At 32.7% G+C, this 19121-nt stretch overlaps 3 protein-coding genes and 1 long non-coding RNA gene across 4 annotated transcripts; all 4 read right to left on the bottom strand.

Annotated features, from left to right (window-relative positions):
• Nucleotides 1-9071: 9071 nt before the first annotated feature.
• Nucleotides 9072-9719, bottom strand: LOC107991186 (uncharacterized). The gene has a single exon (XM_017045663.2). The coding sequence runs from the start codon at nt 9717-9719 to the stop codon at nt 9072-9074; it is 648 nt and encodes a 215-aa protein (XP_016901152.2).
• A 1276-nt stretch (nt 9720-10995) lies between these two features.
• On the bottom strand, nt 10996-12616 carry LOC103492986 (probable glutathione S-transferase). Its single transcript, XM_008453592.3, has 2 exons — nt 12181-12616; nt 10996-11603 (listed from the first exon to the last, which is right to left on the bottom strand). Exons 1-2 carry the CDS (start codon nt 12493-12495, stop codon nt 11265-11267), a joined length of 654 nt encoding a protein of 217 aa, XP_008451814.1. The 5' UTR covers nt 12496-12616; the 3' UTR covers nt 10996-11264.
• A 745-nt stretch (nt 12617-13361) lies between these two features.
• LOC103492985 (probable glutathione S-transferase) lies at nt 13362-15097 on the bottom strand. Its single transcript, XM_008453591.3, has 2 exons — nt 14599-15097; nt 13362-13886 (listed from the first exon to the last, which is right to left on the bottom strand). Exons 1-2 carry the CDS (start codon nt 14911-14913, stop codon nt 13545-13547), a joined length of 657 nt encoding a protein of 218 aa, XP_008451813.3. The 5' UTR covers nt 14914-15097; the 3' UTR covers nt 13362-13544.
• A 958-nt stretch (nt 15098-16055) lies between these two features.
• LOC103492984 (uncharacterized) lies at nt 16056-17326 on the bottom strand. The gene is made up of 2 exons (XR_538362.2): nt 17078-17326; nt 16056-16465 (listed from the first exon to the last, which is right to left on the bottom strand). It is a non-coding gene; the product is annotated as an uncharacterized LOC103492984 (long non-coding RNA).
• Nucleotides 17327-19121: the final 1795 nt, after the last annotated feature.

The raw sequence follows: 19121 nt of genomic DNA, 5'->3' as shown, positions 1-19121 counted from the left end.
AAACTGTCACATCACGATGATTATATTTTGATTGAATTTGGATAGTCAAGTTTTTTCATATCCAACTCAATTTAGTTCCAGACGAAAAATTGCGCCAAAGAAATAATGGATCCAAGTTGCTAAACAAGTGAGCACGAGCCCGAGTTCACCAAGCAAAAAGGTCCAAGCTCAAGCCAACAGGAAAATGGATTCAAGTTCAAGCCCAACAGGCAAATAGGTCCAAGCCCAAATCCACCTAAAAACCCATGAAATTTATCTATAATGACATTTGCCATTTATTTAGAAGTCTTTGGATTGAAGGAAGAATTGAGCCTCTGAAGAAAAAGATCGAAGACTTTGAATATTAAACTTTCCTTGATTTGAAGATTTATAGCAACAGAAGCAAAAAAGGAAACTAAAACTTCTCCCCTACTCTTAATTTCACTCCAACTTTTCATTGAATAATTTAGTATATATATTTCTAATTTTCTCTTCCCCTTTCTTTTCATCTTCAAGAAAAAGAAATCCCTAAAGCCCATTTCCTTTCCATGATCTGCTCATTTCGGCTGACCACACAAGACCCTTAGGGGCTGTTTGGGGTTAGGGTTAGCATTGTGGGCTTGGGTTAGCCCAACCCTAACCCCCGTTTGGCCCACGGTTTATGGAAACCCTAGTTTTAGGGTTTCCATAAACCGGTTTCATAAAAAAAATTCTTTGAAATCCCCCTGCCGAATTTTCTTTCCAATCCGTGTTGCGCCTCCTTCAACCCGTGTTGCCGTCTCCTTCAACCCGTGTTGCCATCTTCTTTCAACGGTGTTTACGCTTCATCTTCTTGCTTCACTTTCGCCTCCCTGTTTTCGCCTTCTTTCAACCGTGTATTACGTTCGATTAAGGCCTCCGTGTTTACGCCTCCGTCATTGCGGCTCTGTTGGTGAAATTTTTTTCTTCTTTTCAGCTTTGTTCACTTTTGCCTTCCATTATTGTCTGTATTACGTTCTTGAAAGCTTCAAGCTTCCATATTTTTTTGTTTATTTTTTGTTCTTTTAGCCCGAAAATCCGCTTATCCCCCTTATTTTTGAAAAGGGGTTTCATACACGGAATGGAAGTTGCCGATCTTGATCTCTCTCATCCGTCTCTCTCACTTTTGAAAACGGATTGGGGTTTGTTGAAGGCGACCCTCCACTGGCGCTGCCTCCAAACCGAAACCGTTTTCGAATTTCTTTGCGTGTTCTGTGTGAACACGCATGTGCGTGTTACCCTTGAAGCAACCCTTCCTTGCCGCTCGGTGTTCAATATGCCGTTCGACCTTGCCCTGGACTGATGTAGAACATATTTGATGCTTTCTCTTCGCCGTCAATTGGTTCTACCCGAGCATGGTAGGGAGGTAATGCTCAATTTCATTACTCTTTTTAAAACACAGCCGATGATGAGTAGTCAATCGATGATAGATTTTTGAAATTGTTTTTGCTCAATTTCATTCATTGATTTGGTTTATATGAAATCTGGTTTATGCAATTTTTTTTTTTTAATTTTTCACATATATCTATTGTCTATTTTTGTCTCAATTGTATTCAATATAGCGGCCTCCAAATTGTCATGAATATCCTCTTTGGGAAAATGTATGTCTGTGCACTATTTGGCGACCTATGTTTATGTCTTGTTTCTGCCTTTTCATACTTCCTCAATTAGGCACTCTGTTGTATGTACTTATATGCTATGTTTACCTTATACGCTTCTTTGTGTTTCTGCCTTTTCATACTTCCTCAATTAGGCACTCTTTTGTATGTACTTACATGCTATGTTTACCTTATACGCTTCTTTGTCTTTTTTCCATTCGCTTTTGATGTTTCTACTACTATGGAATTTCATTCATTATGTTGAATGGATTTCAAAACCCTGAAACTATCAATTTAAAAAAAAAATAGCATTTTCTTAAACTTTCCATGTTGAGTATTAATGCCTTTAGTCATTCAATGTTGATTTCGGGTCGTATTGGTCGTCATTGAAGGTATGTATACGTAATATTCTTTCAAATATTTTTTCTTCTATATTCTTTCTTATGTACAAATGTTAACAATGATGTTTATCTTATGCAGGATCTCACCATTCACGAGTATACTCTTCTAAGAGGTACTATTATTGTAATTGCCGTTTGTAGGCATTCAATTGTTTTGTTTCATATATTATGGTCACTTACACTAAGGATTGTAATTCATTTTCTATTGTTACGAACTTCAATATTTTTTTTGTAATTTATTTTTATGGGTTTTGTATGAATTTATTATGAACGTTTTGTTAAACTACATTTGGTTTCTAATGTGTATACATTATGTAGTTTAAATATCTTCTTTACGTAGTTTTTACATATGCAAGATCAATATGTTTTTCAACTTTCATCTATCTTCATATCATGCAATTAAGTACTATGTAATGTAAGTAAATTAGTATAACGGGAATGTTTAACATATAACACAATAATCAACTAATGTATTTTTCAAATTAGCTAACGTAAAATCATACTTTTCATAATAAATACCAATTTACATCACACCTTACCACCATCAATTCAAACATATAAATGAGAGGTCAAACTATGTTACAAAGTTAGTAAAATAAAATTGCAAATTCGTAACAAACAATTCATAACCGATGTAGATAAGCTTTTAATTAAATTTGCAATTGGATAAACTTTCAAAATTTCATGCAGACGTTATACCACGTAATTATATATGTTCAAAATAGGGGAACGTCGCTATCGCTACTTACAAATAGCAAACAATGAATTTGTATTTCTAAATAATGATTTTTAATAAATTTTTCATAATATGTTCATAAATTAATTCGAAATTGGACATGACACATAGAATAAATTATTTGCAATAAGACGGGTTCGACGCTTTTGTAAAAGAGTATGCAATAAATTTTTTTATCATATTTACAATCTAATTTAAAAAATATTATACTACATAAAAAAAATTATTAACCCAACCCATATAACACTTTCCCCAAATAAATTTTATCATAAATTCCACATAAACCTACCAACCTAACCCTTCCCCCAAACACATCTTATCATAAAATTTCCATAAAACTACCCACCTAACCCTTCCTCCAAGCACATATTATCATAAAATCCCCATAACCCTTCAACACATAATCCTTCTCCCAAACACATCTTATTCATAACACTATCATAACCCTTCCCACATAACCCTTTCCCCAAACACCTCTTATCATAAAACTACGTTTCTAAATACTTCCCCCAAACAAAGGTTATGATAAAACTAGGTTTAACATAATATTAGGTTTATCATAACACTAACCCTTCTCTAAATCAACCCTTCCCCCAAACGCACCCTTATGTTTTCTCATCGGATGATGGTGACCCACAGAAGTTGATGGTGACCCATGGAGGTTGACGGTCGGCCACACAGAAGTTCTTTAGTGACCCACACTAACGTTGACCCATACCAAGCTGAACTGCCCACGCGAATGATTGTTGGTGACCCATGGCGAACAACGGTCAGTAACCCACGACGAACGACGGTCGGATGTATTACCAATTGTCACAGTTACTTCCTTACTACGACTTAGGGCTTCCTTCATTCAAATTTGTACTTCACTTCCCATTAATCTATCATCTTCATTTACTTCAGGCTTCCTTCAATTCCTTTAATTCAATTTAGGAGGTAAGTTCAGTTATTAATTTCTTTGTTTACTTCTTCTAATAATTTTGGTATTTGATTAGTAATTTTTTTTTTATAAATATTATGAAAAGAGAAGAACAAATTTAAGATGAATTTTGATGTTTTAAACTTTTGGTAGGTTATTTTAACACCAACCCATTTGGCTCTGGTGATGGAATATGCTTCTGGTGGAAAACTTTTTGTGTTTTGCATCATGCATGACTGTGTTCCGGCGATCTTCCACTATGATGTGACGACGAAGAATGTTTTGTTGGACGTGGATTTTGAAGCTCATGTGGTGGATTTTGGGGCTGCAAGGTTTTTGAAGTTTGATGCTTTACATTCTGCTGATGTTGCTGGCACTCATGGCTATATGGCTCCAGGTAGGAGACTTTCAATTTTCTTCCTATGATTTGATTACGACATCCGAAATCATCAATAGATTATCTTTTATCTTTTATGGTTAATTGTTTTCGAAATAAAAAATCTCTATTTACTGACTTTATATGTATATCATTTGTTGACTACATGGTAAATTGGTTTTCCAAGCACTTCTAGTACATGTTCAAGTCTAGCTTCTAGACACGGATAAATATAATCTGAAAGCAAATGTTAATTGTGGTGTTTTGTAGTAACATTAATTGTTGGAGTTTCATTAGCTATTAACATCATTAACTTTCGAAGAAGCAGTTAAAACTCTTATAAATAGATGTTTCTTTTTAACTATTATGGTTGTTAGGATATAATCTTGATATTAAGATTCAATTTCTTGGCTTTTGAAGACTTAATAGTCTTTGTATTGTTTCGGCTTAAATTTGCCTCTTTGTTTTGTGTAGATGCCATGAGAATTTAGCGCCAGTTTGTCTAATGTATGGAAAAGAGGTTAAATGTAAGTTTTTCTTTTGGTTTTGTGTAATGTTCATGTTTGTTTTAAAGTTTTTTAGTATTTTCAGGGTCCGTTTCCTATTTCATTGGATAGAAAATTTCAAATCTTCAATTTTCTTTGCTATCTCACCTTTTCTCCTAAGTTTTCTTAGCAACCAAACAGATCGTTGTGGATAAGTTCATTCTAAAGCTTTGACAATGTAGGTTTTCAGTTCTATTTCATATTCCATTTTGTTTGATATGTTATTTTCCTTTTGGTCTTTTTTACAAATGTTACTGTTAATTGTTGCTTAAGATGAATGAGTATAGACAAATCGAATTACATTACATAGACACTAGCTTTCCTTACATGAATATAGAGAGCTTAATAGATTTCTTTCAAGGGCTTCACGAACATCAGGGCCAACAATGAGTTTGTCACTATTACATCGTCTGGTTGAATCATTGGTATGTTTGGATCTTATCAACATCTTGTTACTTGGTTTCTTGTTTTGCAGGTGATTTAAGTCATCAGGAGGAGACTAGTACTTCTCAAGTATGATGCTTTCTCCTCGATTTTGCAATATGCCTCCTCCTTAAATGTTATTATTCTTAAAGTTTTAGTTTATGTAAAAAAATTTCTATTTCTGATCAGTTTTGTGCCCAAAGAAATTTAAATGCTTATGAATTATGGGAATAGGTTCCTTTTTGGTTTGGTAGGGCTCATTGTATCAGGTGTAGTCTTTCAAGGGCTTCATAGAATAGGTTTTTTTTTGTTTGTTCTTTAGGGGTGTAGTCTATGAAAGTTGAGATTGATGGTAACAAATTGGCGATATTTCAATTCTACTAAATCTTTTACTCATGTTATAGGTTGTGTTTGCTCTGTGTTTGAAAATTCTTGTGAGTTTAAAACTTCATTTTAGGAATGGATTTATGCATCACATGGTTTGTAAGGACTGAGTGTATTGTAGAAACTAGAACACAATGACTGTGGTTTATAGAAGTTGATATTTCACATTGATGGGCTTGTTGCATTGTATAAATGTAAGAAAATATTTTTTCTTTTCTCCCTTGGTCTAGCTTTAGAGGTTTACATGGCTCATAGGGACCAGCAACTTATGGTGTTAGAGTATAAGTCAAAATAAATTTAATAGTTTGATAGTGTAAATCAACTGAAGTAGTCGTGGAAAGTATTGACAAATACGATCGACCTGTAGCAATTTTCTTCTTTGATGCAGTGTTTGAATAAGTGAACCAACCTGTATTCATTTTATCAATAAATTGAAGACCTGAGTTTCTTTGACTGTTAATTCAGCATATCATTTGAGCTCTTTTTGGTCCGCAAGACTTAATTAGCTACTTTTCTTTAGTTTGTTTTTCAATTAATGTTTAGCATAACATTTTAACAATGGTCTCTTGTGATACTAGAGGTGCAGATGTAGTTGTGCTTGTTGATGTTGTGATACTAGTAAGGCTGTTCAGATTGCAACGCTATGATACTGATAGAGTTGGTTGGCTCTTTGCTCTAGTTGACTTACTCTGGTTTCTTTTTTAATTGGACGTATTAGGCATGTTCAACATCTGGAAATATGATAAAACCATTCTAAGAGCCTTTTCACATGTGTATGTTAATTATTTTAGAAGGCGAAGGATGAATGGTTGGACGTCCCTTGGAGGTGTGCTGCTGAGTATAACAGGTATTTCTATTATCATTCAAACGACGGTTAAGAAATTAAACTGTTTTGATAGTTATGTGACCAATCGTCCCATGTGTTCTCTCTTATTCTTTAGATAACTATGTGAGCAACCATCAACTAATTCTTAAAATATGTTTGTAAGCTTTCAATGCTTCATAGAGATCCTACATTTTGTTTTTATTTCAAGGATATAATTCTAGTATCAAAGTTCTTAGACTTAAAAGTTAAAGTTCTTAGTTTTAATGCTATTCTTATTTTGTTTGTAGATTTCAAGAAGTTGAGGACAACAATCGGTGTGAAACTTTGAGTTTGGAGTTATCTAAGAGTGTTGTGGTGTTTGGAGGAGGGTGATGTCTTTATTTCTTATTATTACATATACTTTGTGTTTTATGATTAAGAACGATGATCATAACTCATTTTGTAATATGAATAAGAATGATGTTCTTGTGTTGTAAGTACGTAATGACCAACTATATGTATATTCAAAGCTATATATGCAATTTGTTAGTTCTTCGATTGAAAGCTTGAGTTAATTCAAGAAATTTAAATAGTTCAATTGATGGAAATCTTAAATTCTTGCTTATTGAAGTTTCTTGACATATATTTCTTACGATAAAGTTGGTGTTATTGCATGTTGCTTAGTGATAGTTCTTAAAATTATTATATTTGACATTTTATAATAGGGTTATATAATCAATTAGATATTATTTTTTTTTTATGTAATAAAATACTTTTATTGGCGCACTTCCTTGCGTCACAAAAGATGTTTGTAACGATCACAAATTAACCTTTAGCAACAACATTATGTCACTAAAACACCACATTTAGTGGCGTCTTTAATAGTCACTATAAAAAACAAATAGTGACATAACATATGTTACTAAAAGTAAGCATTTAGTAGCGAGCAAAAGTCAATGAAAGTATATATTCTTCGGCGCGTAAATGTTGCATTGTTAAAACTTTAACCTACGCGAAATCAGTGATAGTCCTAACGACGAATGACTCTTCTTTGCTAATACTTTTAGCAACTTTTTTTTTTTTTTGCGTTTTAGCGACATTTTGGGTGCGCCACTAATACACAATTTCTTGTGAGACGAAGAACCTAAATTTTATTTTGTACTTGAGAGAAATAATCAAATGAGTGAATATTTAGAGATTGTATCCGCACTACATAAACAATATATAAAGTTCAATTCCACGAATTACATTTCTTCCAAAATCTCGCCACGAATTACATTTCTTCCAAAATCTCGTGTGAATAATGGTGTAAAGTGAATAACAATCCTATAGTTACCAACTATCCTTCTTAGGATAGAAAGAAGAATATGATTATAAAACCCTAAAACTTTAAGTTATAGATTTTGTTTTTGAGATCATATGGTCATTGCTTACGTTGGAAAGCAATATTATGAAGAAATCCTTGCTTCTTTTTTTCTTGAAAAAAAAAGAGAGGAATATGGCATCTTTGATGGCCTAAGAATAGAAGAAGAAAGAAAAATTCTTTCTTGACATTTCATTTTTCAATGACTTTTCTATGAAAGAGAAAAAGGTAAAGAAAAATTCATTTCTTGTTTGAAGAAAGAAAGAGAGAATTATAAATTCTCTTATTAGGACTTAACTTTTGACTGTTTCAAATTTCCATTTATATAGCGATGTATGACTTCTTATTCAAAATTTAATTTAATTTAATTTAATTTAATTTGGATCACTTGATTTTGGAATTAGTGACATTGATTAGTTGATGATCATATAACAAACTTCACATATTTTTGTCTACGATACATCCTTTTATGTACTATATTCATGTTAGTTTTGAACTATCTTTATTTATGAAATAGCGGTAAGGTGCTTGTTGATTTCAGCTAAATAGTCTGAAGCATCATCTTTGAGTTGGCCAATATTAAAGCTGTGGGCTGGAATATTGGTTGATTAGGGTCAACTCGAGGAATTTCAGGGTTTTTGTTCTTCATCTGAAGGCCTGGATTCTCTATTCTTTCTACTGGAGATTGTAGAAAGGACTTTGTTGGTATAATTAAGTTGATGTTGGATATTCTTGATTTCGCGAACTCCGACCTTTTAAACCTTATCGTCATCGATGGTCTTGTACGAAGAAGAGACCATTTTGATGGCAGGAATTACGGGATGAGGGAAATAAGCTTCTTCTTCGGGAGGATAGTTTGAAGCTATTTCTTTACCCTTTGTTGTGACCCAAACAACTGATCCTTTGATCATTGTGACTTGGCCATCCACTTCGAGTTTTTTTATGAGAGCTTCATTTCTGGATCGCTCCTTTTGCCTCATTCTTGCGATGAAGTCTGGCATAGGGAGAAAGGGTTTCCTCGTCTCAGAGGGAGCAACAAGCCACATGTCCAGGTACTTGCTGTAATACTCTTGAAAACGTGCATCGTTGTTGTGGCTAGAGATGACGTTGATTTGATTATAGACTGGTTCAATTCTCCTTTCCATGTCAGATTGGGTAGGAGAAAGGGATCCATCTTCTCTTTCATAATGAACAGCGGGGATTGGATAAGTCCATTGACGTCCGTATTGATTCAGATCTTCTGTGAGAATCTGGGTACGAGCTGACTGTCCTTGCTACTGAAGATGTGCTAGGACGGCTGCTCATGATTTCACTAATTCTAGGGTATGTTGCCTCAGAATTAAATTGAACTTCGACGTTTCCATCGGGAAACTTAGTGATTGATGCCTCTGTGCTGGTTCTCCTAACAGGGGTTGTTTCTTCTTGCAAATTCCAAATGGGACCCTTCATGAGTTCTACCCATTTAAGAGTTCTTGGAATCGTCATGGAAGACTTTTCAACGTTGACTTCCATAAGCATAGTATATCATTTGGGAGAAAGATTCGTATGCATCGGTTTAAAGTAGATGCGGTATGATACTGCGAAAGGAAGTGATCCGTCTTTCAGCTCAAGTTCTTGCGAATGAACATCAAGGCTTAGGGTGTCCATGATGCTTCTGTCTTGTAGAGAGACTGTGAGACCAAGTTTGCAGTTGAAATAAACTGGTCTTTGTTCCAAGTTTGATTGAACAATCCCTAGGAGCGAGGGAGTGAACCTGAGATGCCTTTTATCTCTTAGAGCAAGGTAGATAGGTACGTCTAGTCCTTCTTTAAAGAGAGGCTTCAAGGCTACTTGAACATATCCGATGTGGAGGTATTTGAACTTGTTCTTCACTTTGAAGAGGGTTTCTTCAGGTAGAAGGTTGATTGTAGTGAATTCATCTTTCATTGCAACATTCTCTTCAGTGATGACGATAACATCTTGCTGAGAGAAATTGAAGGTATTAATCTTGTATACTTGGCTTGGATCTACCTTTGGAATAGACCAATTTTTGAGTCGGTTTTCAACCTGAGCCAGATGGGCTTCGGCTGAATTATGTTCGGCTATGGCTTTTGATAGATCATCGTTTGATCTGGGGTGGTTTTTTGAAGTAATTGAAGAAGAAGAGGAAGAAGAAGTTGTGTCTGCGATCATGGGGAAGTGAGGAGAGAGCTTGGAAAGTAGTTTAGAAAGCATGTGTAGAGAAGAGGATCTAGAGATTTTGGGATGATAAACTTAAAATCTATTAAGAGTTAATTCTTTTATAATAATAATAACTTATTTATTGGCTTAAATCAGATTTTTCGATCAATCGATCTTAATCTTGAATATTCTTCAGATATTTAAACCGATTGTTCTCTATGATGAAGGTTAACCACACATTTATCATGAATACTGAGAACCAATCCTTTTAAACTGAGAAGATTATCAAGATAAGAAAGAATACCCGAATGTAATTTTAAACAAGAAATAGATTAAGAATTATTATAAAGAATTAAAACTTATTAAACTTTACCATCCTTCCACCCCAGATTTAGAGAGAAGTTTACTCCATGAGAGAAGAGAGGAGAAAGAAAAGTGAGCTGCTATGGCTCTGATACCATTGAAGGTCGTAACTAAATGCTATTTAAGAGAAAATCAATAATTGCACTGGGAAATGTAATGACATATTGTTCAAAACTATTGGGTATGAAACATTTTTGGCAATCTAGAGGGATGAAGATGGACTAAATATTATTATGCAAAATAAATAAATGAATAAATAAATAAATAAATAAAAAAAAGAATGTTAAACTGTCCTGAGTGGTTATATCAAATGGTTAACATAAAACTCAGAAATGGGAAGTCTAAGAATGTGTATAATAACCTTTATATTTGAGCTATATAAGAGAAAAGAGACTATATATACACTTTGAATTACAATTTATTTTCTAGAATAATATATAGGATAAATTTAGTGTTGAATCCATAATAGCATAATTCAGTTTTCAAATATTAGTTATTCAATAGATAAAGTATTTTCTATTGGTAGATCTCATCTTTTGATGGTAAAGGAAACTACTGTGATGTTTGGAGAAATAAAATAAACCAACACTTTTCCATTTTATATATTAATGAGCTTATGGTTTAGCTGAATTGTAATTGAAGATTGAGTTGCTAATTTTTAATGTCAAAGCCATAAATATCATATCTTCTACATTTGAATATGTGATACAATCTTTACATTTTAATTATTTTATTTATGCCAAAGTCCTAAATTCAATTTTTTTGATGAATTGAAAATTTACATATCCTATACATATATTTTCATCAATTATTATCTCTACAAGTCAAACATTAAACTTTAATAATACTTACGTGAGTATTACATTATATACCAATTTTTTAGTGTTAAAAAACCAAGAAACGTCATAATTTTGTGATCTGGAAATTAACAAAGGGCACATGACATTTATTGAATGATAGTAATAATAACAACAACAACATTGCAAATTAAATGAACTGTTTATTTATTTGTTTGAAAAGCATCATTCCGACAACCTAGAAAGGAAGAAAGTAGTTCTTCTTAAAAAGAAGAGCATCCAAAAACAAGGAAAAGTCCAACAAATAAGCCTTCTCACAAGTAGAGAAAAACTCACCAAAAACCACGAAGAACCGTAGAAGCATCTCCAGCGGTGAAAGGATAGGATGCAGTTTTGTTTAGTCAAACCTTTTCTTAAATTGAAGCAAAGACTCACAAACCTTTTTTGGATCAGGCAGAGAATTAGAAACACTCTCCTTTTCCAAACATCTTTTCACCCAACTTATTAACTTCGGACACTCAGCCTCAATGCTGAAGTTCCCAATTGTCTCATATGCATAAAACCATGAAGAGAATCCAATCAAACCAATGTCTAAATATCCAAAACATTCACCTCCAAAATAAGCCTTTTCCCCTAGAACTTGTTCCAGTTGCTTCAGTATTTCTATAACCTCCTTCTTCCCTCCCTCCTGCTCCTCTCCCTTTTTCGTGTATATCTTCTTCGCGCTTTCATAAATCTACATTTTGAAGCATCAATACACAATCATTTAGGTTTTGATTTGGCAAACCATTTTAGCTTTAGTTTTTTTTTTGTTTTGAATTTCTTATTGTAAAAACGGAGTGTTAAACAAAATCAATTATGACACCGCTTTGATGCTAAATCGTTTCTTGTCCATTGCTTTCCAAAGTTAACACAGTACCTATAATAGGAGAAGGAATTGAAATCAACTTTTGCTTAGAATTAAATAATCAAATTGAGAGAATATGTTACCAAAAATTTAGCACTCTCTAAATAGCTAGCTCAAACAAACATTTTATAAAAACCTAACGAAAAACGTTTGAGATCTAAATTACATATACAGAAAAAAATCATTTCAGAGGATGAATTAAATACAGAACGTTGTCAGTCATTCTCAACACATGTTGAAGAAACATGTTGTTTTTTGAGAAATTGAGTCAAACTCAACATCCCTGGACTACCTAATGTAAATTTTTCTCCAAAATTAAAATCAATTAAGATTAAAGATGAACGCTAAGGAATATGAACAAAAGAAATTGAGTAGTTCAAAAGGGAGGGAGATAACAAATGTTCACCTTCTTGTCGATGAAATCCACCCAAAATCTGGCCTGAGCTCTTTCATAAGGATCGGACGGCAACAGAGGAGCTTTATCCTTCCAAAATTCATCAATATACTCAACAATAATGGAAGATTCACAAATGGGTTTTCCATTATGAATAAGAACTGGGATCTGCTTGTGAATTGGGTTCATTTGTAGAAGCAAAGGGCTCTTATTTCTGAGGTCTTGTTCCACATACTCATACGCCACACCCTTCTCTGCCAGAGCTATTTTAACTCTCATCCCAAACATGCTGGGCCAGAAATCTAATAGCTTCACTTCCTCTCCCATTGTTACTCAAATGGATAGAAAATTGAGAAAACGAAGATTTGAGCTTTAAGAGAGAGGAGAAGGGTAAATGAATAAGTGCGGAAGGACGAAAATGGAAAACAAAAGCATAGACATGGAGTTAGGTGGCTTACCCTATTGGTTCCTTTATTGGAGCAGAAGGTCAAACTTATTTCCTTCATTTCCATTTTGTTGTATCTTTCTTGATATTCCAAAGTTTAGATGGTATATTAAAAGTACCAACGGATATCACGTAATGCAATTTCATATGCTCTTCATCCCTCCATTGCACACAAATGCAATTATCTAATATTCTTTTAAACTTCTTTTACTTTTATGTAATGGAGAGACGAAGGAGCATGAAAGATAGAATATACTTAATCATTTTCCATAAAATATAAAAGTGCTTGATTGAAAGGTCGATTATAGTTATGTGCTTAGCAAAACCCAACCCCAAGATGTTGGCAATTCTTTTTGTTCCTTTGTCTACATGTTTGTGCAATTGCAAGTTGGTTGAGGTTTTCATTGTGTTTAATTGAATTATTATATTTCAAATGTATTGGTCTTGTTAACATATTTAAATTGAATCACATGAATTACCATATTAAACTAATGCATTATTTAAGGATTATAACACTACTCTTCTTGCTTATGGATAGATAAACATTTATTTTGTTTTTTTCATATAACATACTGCTTATAAGTTGCACTTAATCATCTCATACTATCTAGTGGAGTAGAAATATTTTTATCTATTTGCCCTTTATCGTGCAAGTGGGGTTACACAAACCTACTCATTTGCCCTTTTCCCTCCCTCAATTAGAAGCTCGATTTAGTTGATTTGTTTGGTCTACCTTGTTCACCCTTAATTGAAATCAATCAAGTTGGACATGTCATTTATTTACATAATCACTAACTGCATTGATAATGTTGAAAACTCAAACATCAGAGTGTGCAAACAAACCCTTTTTCAGGGTCCGAACAGAAACTAACATATATAAAACACTACAAATAAAAACTTCAAGAGGGTAGCTTCAGCAGCTTGGGTTTAGTCAAAGCCCATACTTTTTCTTCATTTGAAGCACAAAATCACAAACCTTTTTGGGGTCAGGTAGGGACTTAGAAACACTCTCATTTTGTAAGCATCTCTTTACCCAACTCATTATCTTTGGACACTCGGACTCAATGCTGAAGTTTCCAATGGTCTCATAGGCATAAAACCAAGTGTAATATCCAATCAAAACTATGTCTACAAATCCTAAACATTCACCTCCAAAGTAAGCCTTCTCCCCGATTACTTCTTCAAGCTGCTTCAATATTCTTATTACCTCCTTTTTACCTTCTTCTTGCTCCTCTCCTTTGCAAGCCCAAACTTTCCTACCACTATCAAAAAGCTGCAGTTCTTTTTTTAGAAAAATATATAATGGGAGATGGAAACACAAGGACTTCCGAAAATAGTCACACAAGTTAGTACTACTCTTGCCTGCATTAGTACTGATCTGAAATTACACATGTCATTTGAATTTTTAATAATTATAATTTCATGGTAATAAGAACTGAGAGTTATGGATTTCAACTTTTTCCTAGTTCTAAGCTCACATACTAAATATAATCAGTAGCCCCCAATCTTTTAGTTCATTTTTCAATTTTGCCCTCAATGTACATTGGTCAATGATCACTTTCATGAGTTTGGTCCTTCTTAAAGAAGAAATTGCTAAAATTCACTTATAGTACATTAAACATATTTGAACACATAGATACTCCACTTCACTTAGAAGAAAAAATGAACTCCGTTGAAAAAGGTTAATAAGAACAAACAAGTTGGATTTTGGACTCGCTCATGTTTATGTTCAAAATATGTTAAAAGAGAACAATATAATAAACAACAAACAACACTTTCTTAGCAGACTTCCTAACATGGAAAATTTAAAAAGTGAAAAGTTGGACATGATTAAGACCAAACCAGAATGTTTTTACCCAACCTTAGACTTCTATTGACGTCCAATGATCTACCATTTTCTATAATATTTATACCTACAAGCGTTGGAGTTAGCTTATATATTTGAAATTTGAATGCGTTGTATAAAATGTTAAAACAAATGTTACCTTCTTATCGATGAAATCAACCCAAAATCTGGCCTGAGCTCTGTCATAAGGATGAGTCGGAAAAAGAGGAGCTTTATCCTTCCAAAATTCATCAATATACTGGACGATTATGGAAGATTCACAAATGGGTTTTCCGTTATGAATAAGAACAGGGATCTTCTTGTGAATTGGGTTCATTTGAAGAAGCAAAGGACTCTTGTTTGTGAGATCTTCATCCACATATTCGTAGGGCACGCACTTCAGAGCAAGGGCTACTCTGACTCGCATCCCGAACATGCTGGGCCAAAAATCCAACAACTTTACTTGGTCCGCCATTGTCGCTAAATGAGAAGAAAAAACTTGAGAAGGGAAAAGGATGAGAACACCGCTTGAGAGGAAATTAAGATTTAGGACCCATTTGTGGGTAGAAGCTAAAGGAGAAAAATGGATAATTGGGAAGAGAAGGGAAAAGACAAAAACAGAGACAACGACAGGAAAAAAGAAAGAAATAAAAGCTTCATTTTTGTGGAAGTTCCCAATGCCATTCTTGAAACTTTCACATTTCCCCCCCTCTTTTGCTTTGATAGACATATGGGAAATGGTGTTCGGCGGGAAATTTTATTGTATTACATTGCCTACTATACAAACTTTTTCATACTAATATATTTCTACACTTATTTTTGGGTTAATTGGAAGAATGAAAATAGTTTTGATTTTTTTTTTTTTTGGTGGGAATAGATGTTCTTAACTTATTTAAAAAGTGTCCGGAGAAAAATCTTTTTTTTTTTTATTAGTTCATGCAAAGCCTCAAGTAAGGGTATTTTTTAGTAGTGAAGCTGCTTGACTCTGCTCCACAGCTAGTTTCACCTCCTCTAACTCTGCTCTATTCGCATAGCAGTCTCAACTAACAATCAGAAATCACTCCGCTTTGCTATAGCTATCACTGGAGTGCAAATTTCACTCACAAAGTACTATTATAAATATTAGTAAAATAGATATTCATTATCCTAAAGTATCATTGCATGTCTGTGTCATTCTCCTCCACATCCAACATCTTTGTTATGTGTCTTGAAAATATCCCGTCCTTAGTAATTATGTAGTTCACTTATGTTTGTCAAATTTATTCCTAAATAATAATGTTGGTGGGTTTCTGTAAGACATATTCGTAAAATATTCAAAGAAATGGGATAAAGTAAAAATATTTTTGAGAATTCTCTACTTCCTTATTTATTCTATGTTATATTTAATTATATTAATATTATTTATTTCGATTTTTGTCCTTTACTTTTGTTTGAAAAAAACTTTTTTAGTTGCAATATTAGTTTTTTTAGGTTGTTTTTGTTTTAAAATTTTAAAATTTTGGTTCTTCTATCCAAATTTCAATGTAAAATGTAAAGACTACAAATCACACCGCTCCAGACGAAGTAATAATTTGAGATAGAGATTGAAAAAGAGACAAAAAAAAAGAGGGTGGAATATTGAATAATGCCATTATTTTATTTATTCTTTACACTGGCTGATAATATATCTCACAACAAAAGAGACAAAAAAGTGTTGCAATGACAAACATACTTCACGAGCGAAATCCACAGCTTCAAAGTTTATTGGAACAACTCTGCTTCCTGAATTATTCGAACTTTGTTACTTATACTTATATTATTATACACACATATACTTTTATCCCTTCAAAACATACATCATATTACATATTTGCTATGATCTCAGTTTCTGCCTCCTTTTCCACCACCTCCCTTCCCGCCGCCTCCTTTCCATGAACGACCGCCGCCGCCTCCACCGAAGCCTCCCCAGCCAGGCGGTGGTCCTGTAGCATACTTCCGATCTTCAGAAGTGCCGTCGTTGTCCACATGTGCTACATCCTCTGCTGAAACTAAATACACAAAGATTTCATTTACACCACTTACTTTCACCCCTTTACACATCAGAATTTACAGAACCTTTCTCAATCATATATTTGTTAAGTAAGTGCAATATTTGGCTCCATCTTTTTTTTTTTTTATTTACATATTTTCCATCAAATTTTAATAAGAGGAATGATTAGGTAGATGCACTTGTCGGATCACCTTTTTTTAAACAAAACATCATTTTTTTTAAAAGAATAAAAACTGCCGTGTTACAGTTTTTTACTGTCCCTTTGGTATGTGATAGGTTTTTCATTTGGATAGCTTCCTCTGTTGTTAAAAATAGGTGTAAACACCGTGTAGTTTTCTTTTAATTATAATCACACATAACAAAATTTAAAAGATATTTTAAAAATGATGAAAGAAAAATTCTTTTTTTATTGGTTGTTGATCAATTAATTATCCCAAAACGGCTCGAAATCTTTTGGTAAAGTTTGGTGTGTTCAAAAGATTTAACACAAGTGGGAACAATAGTTTTACTTAGCTTTCATGCAAAATATGCATGGAAATTTCGTAAGTTATGTTAAAAAAGCTTGAACACTAAAAAATGAAGAGAGATATGTGTGTGTTAGATTAGATACCTTGTTTCTCATCTTGAGTTGTGTGGATTTGTGTAGCCCATGAGAGGACTAAAACAGACAAAAGTAGAAGACATAAAAATAGAGAATATTTGGATTTCATTTTTACTTCTGATGAAAATCTAAGGATTATACAAGCATTTCAACTTTATATAGGGGAACATGACCTCATATAGATATGATTTTAAATGCATCGTTATAATATTCAAATCATATAATATTGTTAAAGCGAACATAACTGATTAGCATATGAATTGTCACTAATTTATAATTTTATTTAGGGACACAACTTTATATAAATTAAAAGTTTTAGTTCATTAACTTCTAAATTAGGTACAAAGCATCTTAATTTGTACCATACATTTTTTCTTAAAAGTAATGTAATTACTATGACTAATTTCAAAAGCACACATGCTTAGTCTTGAAACCAAAAGCAAAGATTCAAAGATCTATCACTTAACCAACCGAGCAAGCAACAATCTTAGAGAAGTATTTTTTTTTTATATATTCTAATATTACATATATTTTTTATACCTTCTAAAAATACAATATACGCATGTATAATTGCAAAAGGTAAAGAAGGTACATGTTTCTTGTCCTTTCGTAGATTCGCCCCTAATAAATATCAGAATGTAAAGATGAGATCTAACTTTAAGAGTTAGTTATATATATTAAAGCTCAATACCCAACAAAAAGGAGAAAAATCAAGATAAATATGAAAAAGAAATGACATATTATAACATTATATTTGGGATAATTTGTTTTCTTCCTTTTATGTATTTATTTATTTATTTTGAATAACCGGAAAAGATGTACAGCCTAAGCCTAAATTTAATTTTATGATCTCTTTTTATCTTTACATGCACACACACACATATATACCGAAATATATTTTTATAAATAAAATGTTGCAATCCGAGTAAGTATGTTTTGGTGGGGAGTTGTGTTTACTTGACACGGGATGCTAAACTTTGGCCGCCTAACTTGACCATTCTTTTGCTTACTCAATATTTGACAAAAACTTTAATTTCAGATTGTGGCAATTAATTTTATAAGAGGCTCTTTTCAAAAATATAACAAAGCCATAAAATAACTACATTGTATATAATAATTTTAAAAATAAAAAAAAAAATTTACAAGCCTATAATAGAAATACAAAAAATGCTCCATCAACAATGTACGTAATATATTTGGTACACGATCGTTTAGATTTAGCTATTGTTTGGTAGACGATCGTTCAAATCTGAACGATTTTTTTCAAAATTCTCTGTACACTCGTTTTATTTGATTACACGATCGTTTAAATTTGGCTACATTATCGTTTGTATTTTTTTCAAAATTCTTTTGGTACATGATCATTTAAATTTGACTACACGATCGTTTATTTATTTTACATGATCATTTAGATTTGACTACCCAAATCTAAACAATTTTTTTAAGATTCTTTGGTACACGATATTTTAGATTTTGCTATTTTTTGTCCATGATCGTTTAGATTTGACAAGATTCTTTGGTACACGACCGTTTAGATATGACTACCCAAATCTGAATAATGTTTTTTTCAAGATTTTTTATATTTAGTACACGATCTTTAACAACCAAATAACAGTTTAAAAAAATAAAAATAAATAAATCTTTTATATTTGATACACGATCTTGAACCAAATAATGATTTGGAAAAAAAAAAGAAGAGGAAGAGAAGAAAGACAATGGAAAGAAAAAAAAATCATAGAGAAAGAGGAGAAGAAAGACAATAAAAGGGAAGGATAGACCTGAAATATTAAAAAAACGGTCAATCCTTTACGGTTTGTTATATTTATGAAAATTTTTCTTTTATAAATGTGCTAAATAGTTTCTTCAGGTCTATCCTTCCCTTTATAATAATGAATATCTATTTTACTAATATTTATAATAGTACTTACTAGTTTTTTCGTTTAAAATAAGTTTCCTTTATTTTAATATGAAACAATTATTTTAAAATTTGTTATTCACTAGTAAGTCAACATCTCATCAGTGGGCTCAAAGCCTAAGGAACGATCCATGCCAG

This window comes from Cucumis melo, chromosome 7, assembly GCF_025177605.1.
Source record: "Cucumis melo cultivar AY chromosome 7, USDA_Cmelo_AY_1.0, whole genome shotgun sequence".
Classification (NCBI taxonomy): Eukaryota; Viridiplantae; Streptophyta; class Magnoliopsida; order Cucurbitales; family Cucurbitaceae; genus Cucumis; species Cucumis melo.
This window is presented reverse-complemented; position numbering and strand designations above follow the sequence as displayed.

Coding starts and splice junctions, on each gene's coding strand:
- LOC107991186 (XM_017045663.2), bottom strand. CDS start 9,719: ATGATCGCAGACACAACTTCTTCTTCCTCTTCTTCTTCAATTACTTCA.
- LOC103492986 (XM_008453592.3), bottom strand. CDS start 12,495: ATGGGAGAGGAAGTGAAGCTATTAGATTTCTGGCCCAGCATGTTTGGG. Junction 11,604..12,180: donor TGGATTTCATCGACAAGAAG/GTGAACATTTGT, acceptor TTCAAAATGTAG/ATTTATGAAAGCGCGAAGAA.
- LOC103492985 (XM_008453591.3), bottom strand. CDS start 14,913: ATGGCGGACCAAGTAAAGTTGTTGGATTTTTGGCCCAGCATGTTCGGG. Junction 13,887..14,598: donor TTGATTTCATCGATAAGAAG/GTAACATTTGTT, acceptor AAAGAACTGCAG/CTTTTTGATAGTGGTAGGAA.